The sequence below is a fragment of the Sinocyclocheilus grahami genome, unplaced genomic scaffold, assembly GCF_001515645.1.
Source record: "Sinocyclocheilus grahami isolate Dianchi unplaced genomic scaffold, SAMN03320097.WGS_v1.1 scaffold39.1, whole genome shotgun sequence".
NCBI classification, from domain to species: domain Eukaryota; kingdom Metazoa; phylum Chordata; class Actinopteri; order Cypriniformes; family Cyprinidae; genus Sinocyclocheilus; species Sinocyclocheilus grahami.
Genome location: NW_015505218.1, coordinates 119139 through 124506, shown reverse-complemented (window position 1 = coordinate 124506; position 5368 = coordinate 119139). Strand labels below are relative to the sequence as shown.

Below are 5368 nucleotides of genomic sequence, written 5' to 3'. Positions count from 1 at the left end.
TGTGTGTGTGTGTGTGTGTGTGTGTATGTATGCGTGTGGGTGTGGGTATGTATGAGTGTGTGTGTGTGTGTGTATGCGTGTGTGTGTGTGTGTGTGTGTGTGTGTGTGTGTGTGTGTGTATGCGTGTGTGTGTGTGTGTGTGTGTGTGTGTGTGTGTGTGTGTGTATGCGTGTGTGTGTGTGTGTGTGTATGCGTGTGTGTGTGTGTATATGTATGCGTGTGTGTGTGTGTGTGTATGTATGCGTGTGTGTGTGTATGTATGCATGTATGCGTGTGTGTATGCATGTATGCGTGTGTGTGTGTGTATGTATGAGAGAGAATGTGTGTGTGTGTTTATGTGGTTTATGAGGACACAAATTTGTATAATAACATGGGTATGACATAGGTATTACAACGAGAAGGTGATTTATGAGGACATTTTCAGTGTCCCCATAATTCAAAAGGATTATAAATAATTCAGAATGAGTTTTTTTGAAAATCTAAAAATGCAGAAAGTTTCCTGTGAGGGGTAGGTTTAGGGGTAGGGTTGGTGTAGGGCAATAGAAAATACAGTCTGTACAGTATAAAAACCATTACGCCTATGGAGAGTCCCCATAAACCATAAAAACAAACCTGAGTGAGTGTGTACTGTGTATATGTATATATAAATACAAACACATGCATGTATACATTTAAGAAAAATGTTGTTTTGTATTTATATAAGAATATAAATATATACATGTAAATACTTGTAAACATTTTTTTAAATATATACTGTTTGTGCGTGTATTTTTATATATATATATATATAATGTACACAATACACATACATATATTATTTTGTATGTGATTAATCACGATTAATCGTTTGATAGCACTAAAAGGGAAGCTTCTCGGATACGTTTGTTTTCTGTCTCAGTCAGGCCCGTCTGACAGAAGTCAGGTAGGTTTGACCGATGTGTCCAGCTTGTGCTCTGACCGCATGTGTGGTGTTGTTGTTGTCCTGCAGTAAGCTCCTGATCTACGCCTGCCTGCTGCTCTTCTCCGTGCTGCTGTCGCTGAGGCTGGATGGCGTCATCCAGTGGAGCTACTGGGCGGTGTTTGCGCCCATCTGGCTCTGGAAACTCATGGTCATCATTGGGGCTTCTGTGGGCACCGGGGTTTGGGCACACAACCCACAGTACAGGTCAGACACAACTTCTCCCTGCTTATGATTAGGGTTGGGAATCGAAAATCAATTTCAGAATCGCATACTAAAGGTCAGGAATCGGATACTTGTTGTACAATTAACATTTTAATTCCACCTATCAATTATTTTTAGGTGGCGAAAAGGGGCTGTTAAAATGTATTTGTCTTTGAATCATTCATTCAAGAGATTCATTCAAAAGCACTGATTCATCCTGTAATGAAACAAGTAAATCTTGAAATGAAGTCACTTATTAGAATCATATTTAATGCATGGATTGCAGGTGCCTTGATCCACATGATCAAAACTGTGCTGAAAAACCTGTCGTACACAATTTACTGCATGCCTTCTGGCGTGTGCTTGATTGTTGCTTTTTTAGCAAATGAAAGACCTTTGGTATGACTTTAGATTAGGGAACACTATTCACTATTAACTAGTTGCTTATTAGCTTTATATTACCAGCATATTGGCGCTTTATTACGTTTAAAGCACATATTAATGCTTTATTCTGCATGACCATATTCTAGATCTCTTGTCCCGACCCAATACCCATAACTACTACAACAACTACCTTACTTATGGTCTATATTTGAGTTTATTGAGGGGAAACTCTTAATAGTGAACGTGTTCCCTAATCTAATCTGTTACCAGTGTAATTCTAAAACTGCGGCATACATGCCTTTTTGCTGTGAAATCTTTCCTGATTTAAATTATTTGCTTCTTTAATAGCTTATATACTGTTATATTTTTAAATTTTTAGATGAACACTTACTGGACTGAAGCAGTTTAAGCTTACTTGATTATCAATACATTATTTTCTAGAAAAACTCACGTTCATGTTCCAGTCTCGAATCATCGGGGTTTTGAGGAACGTTAATTTGTTCATCACTCAGTCATCATTGTACTGCATCCATTATATGTTTTGATAATCAAATTAAGCATTTAAATATCATCTTGCGTATTATTGGAGATACAGAGTGACAACTGATATTTCTATGATTTTATGTAAGTAAAGATCTAATTGATTTACTTTACAAGCTACGAGAATTTCATCCTACTTTTTTGGCCATATACATCTCACGTATCAGCATCTGCACCAAAATTGCATAGTTTTTGCTCAGTTTGGGCCTCTGAATAAATCTGAGCTGTTTTTTCCTCCATAGTCTTGAGTATATCATACTTTATGACCCATAAAACCCTGATGTATTAAATATGACACAAAATGCAAAATACATGTGCAACTTTTTTATTTTGTCTAAAGGTAATGTATCAGGCTTTATACGGTTAAGGACCCTTATACACTTTCCCAGTCTTGTTTAGCATAATTTGTGTATACGGTATCAAAATAATGATTTTTTAAATGTTATTTCGGCTTCTGTTGAAGGTAAAGTCTTGCCAGCACACTAATAAACTTTGTGAAAATGCCATATCATGTTGCCTTTATGACTTAAAGGGACAGGTCACCCAAAAATTAAAATTCTGTTATCGTTTACTCATGTTGAGCATGTTGTTTCAAACCTGTATGAGTTTCCAAACAGTTGTCGGTAGCCGTTGACTTCCATAGTATTTTTTTCCATAGTATGGAAGTCAATGGGGACCAGCAACTCTTTGGTTACCAACATTCTTCAAAATATCTTCTTTTGTGTTCAGCAGAAGATAGAGACTCATACAGGTTTGGAATAACACGAGGGTGAGTAAATGATGACTGAATTGTCATTTTTGGGTGACCTGTCCCTTTAAGGATGTGTGATTTTGGTGATGCAGTAAGCTGTCGTCTTTAGGGCTGAGGGTGAGACCTGCGTGGAGTTTAAGGCCATGCTGATCGCTGTGGGGATCCACCTCCTCCTGCTCACCTTCGAGGTGCTGGTGTGCGACCGTGTGCAGCGGGGTTCACACTTCTGGCTTCTGGTCTTCATGCCGCTCTTCTTCGTCTCGCCCGTCTCAGTGGCGGCGTGCGTGTGGGGATTCAGGCACGACCGGTCGCTTGAGGTATCAGCCGTGATTTACAATCACAGGAGGAAGATTTGTCTCTAACAAACTACCATGACCATTTTCAGTACGGTTGAAGTCGAACAAGTTATGTTGAGGTCATACTTCACGTCAAAATAAAAATAAGAAATTATATTTTATGCTTAGAAAACAAAGCCTGATTTTTGCGCTTTTTGCATTGACAGTAGTTTCATGACAATTTAGTTATTCCCATTTGTCGCAGTTATATTCATTACAATTATATTTTTAATCTTTGCTTTCTGGGTCAAAGACGAGATTCGCATTTTGCATTTTAAATTTACAAAAGTGATTTTATATACATAGGAAGCATATTAAATAAAGCATCTACTTTAATGTTTCAAATAACATTTGTGAAAATAAAATGTCAAAATAAATGTTGTCAAAATGACAACATTATTGTTAAATTTTTTTTATGTAAAAATGAAACAACATACTTATTCTGACCTCTACTTATTAAAATATATAAAAGAAAAAGTGATCACATTAAACTTTACTATATGTGACCCTGGAGCACAAAAGCAGTCATAAGTAGCAGAGGTATATTTGTAGCAATAGCCAAAAATACATTGTATGTGTCAAAATTATTGATATTTCCTTTATGCCAAAAATCATTAGGACATTAAGTAAAGATCATGTTCCATGAAGATATTTTGTGAATTTCCTACCGTAAATATATCAAAACTTAATTTTTGATTAGTAATATGCATTGCTAAGGACTTCATTTGAACAACTTTAAAGGCGATTTTCTCAATATTTTAATTTTTTTGCCCCCTCAGATTCCAGATTTTCAAATAGTTGTATCTCAGCCAAATATTGTTCTATCCTAACAAACCATACATCAATGAAAAGCTTGTTTACATATGATGTAGAAATCTCAATTTTTAAAAATTGACCCTTATGACTGGTTTTGTGGTCCAGGGTCACATATTTTAAATGATTAATAACTTGTTGCTGACAAATGGGTCAAATCTAGTGGGTTGAAGGACAGTGGTAAAGATTTAAAATGACAATTAATTAATATTTTAGGGGCTGCACTGTGACCCTTAAATACAGTCATTAAATTACATCTAATGATCCTTGTTTTAAATAAACCTGACAAGATTTTTTGGTATTGGTATTTTCATCTTTGACATATATAATATATATAATGGTTTATAGAAAAGAAAACTAAATAATTACCTTTTTTATTATAATTTTGTACTATGGTAAAGAAAAAAACGGGCTCTATTTCCTTTATAAACAATGATTTCTAATTTCTTAGTTTTTTTTTAATTGATATATGACCCACAGTTCTTGTGAGATTCACCCACATGATACCAAGCATATCTCCCTAAGCATGTCATGTTTACAAACAGAAGAATTGTTTATCTTTGTGTTTCCAGAAATGAATCGTGCCTGATTGTACACTCTTTGTGTTGTTTCATCAGCTGGAGATCCTGTGCTCTGTAAATATTCTTCAGTTCATCTTCATCGCTTTGAGACTGGATAAGATCATCAGCTGGCCGTGGTTGGTAAGGACGGCAGCCACACTCATTTACTGCTGCCATATCATCAGTCACCTGCAGCTGGGCCACCAGCTTCATAATCTGAGCTCTGTGTCTTGTTATGAGAGTAAGTGCCGTGTCTTTTCCAGGTGGTGTGCGTGCCGCTGTGGATTCTCATGTCCTTCCTGTGTCTGGTGGTGCTCTATTACATTGTCTGGTCTGTGCTCTTCCTGCGGTCCATGGATGTCATTGCTGAGCAGCGGCGCACACACATAACCATGGCAATCAGCTGGATGACCATAGTGGTGCCCCTGCTGACCTTTGAGGTTTGATTCCAGCATCATTCAGTTTTTGCTTGATTGTGTTTATGCCGTAAGTAAGCTGAAGACACTCTGAATGTCTTGGGTAGAGATCAGCCTGTACTGATTTTAAACCAGTCTAGAAACCGATTATCTTCATGTTTGTGTCCTTTACTCAATATACAGGACCTGTATTTAATAACCGTTTTAGTCATGCTTTTTTGCACATTAGTGACTAAATCATTATATATATATATGTAATTATTTAATTCAAAAGTTTGGTGTCGGGAGGATTTTCAACTTTTTAAAAAAAAATTTGAAAGAAATCTCTTCTGCTCACCAAGGCTGCGTTTATTTGATTAAAATACAATAAAAACAGGAATATTGTGGGAAAAAAAAAAAAAAAAATA

General features: G+C 36.3%; 1 protein-coding gene across 1 annotated transcript in view; it reads left to right on the top strand.

Moving 5' to 3' along the window:
* The window catches only part of LOC107581877 (transmembrane protein 185-like), an 8989-nt gene that overhangs the window by 865 nt on the left and 2756 nt on the right, over positions 1-5368 (top strand). Inside the window, exons 2-5 of the mRNA XM_016267547.1 lie at positions 989-1165; positions 2947-3154; positions 4603-4686; positions 4809-4985. Coding sequence (XP_016123033.1) covers positions 989-1165; positions 2947-3154; positions 4603-4686; positions 4809-4985 — 646 coding nt within the window. The remainder of the gene's footprint in view (positions 1-988; positions 1166-2946; positions 3155-4602; positions 4687-4808; positions 4986-5368) is intronic.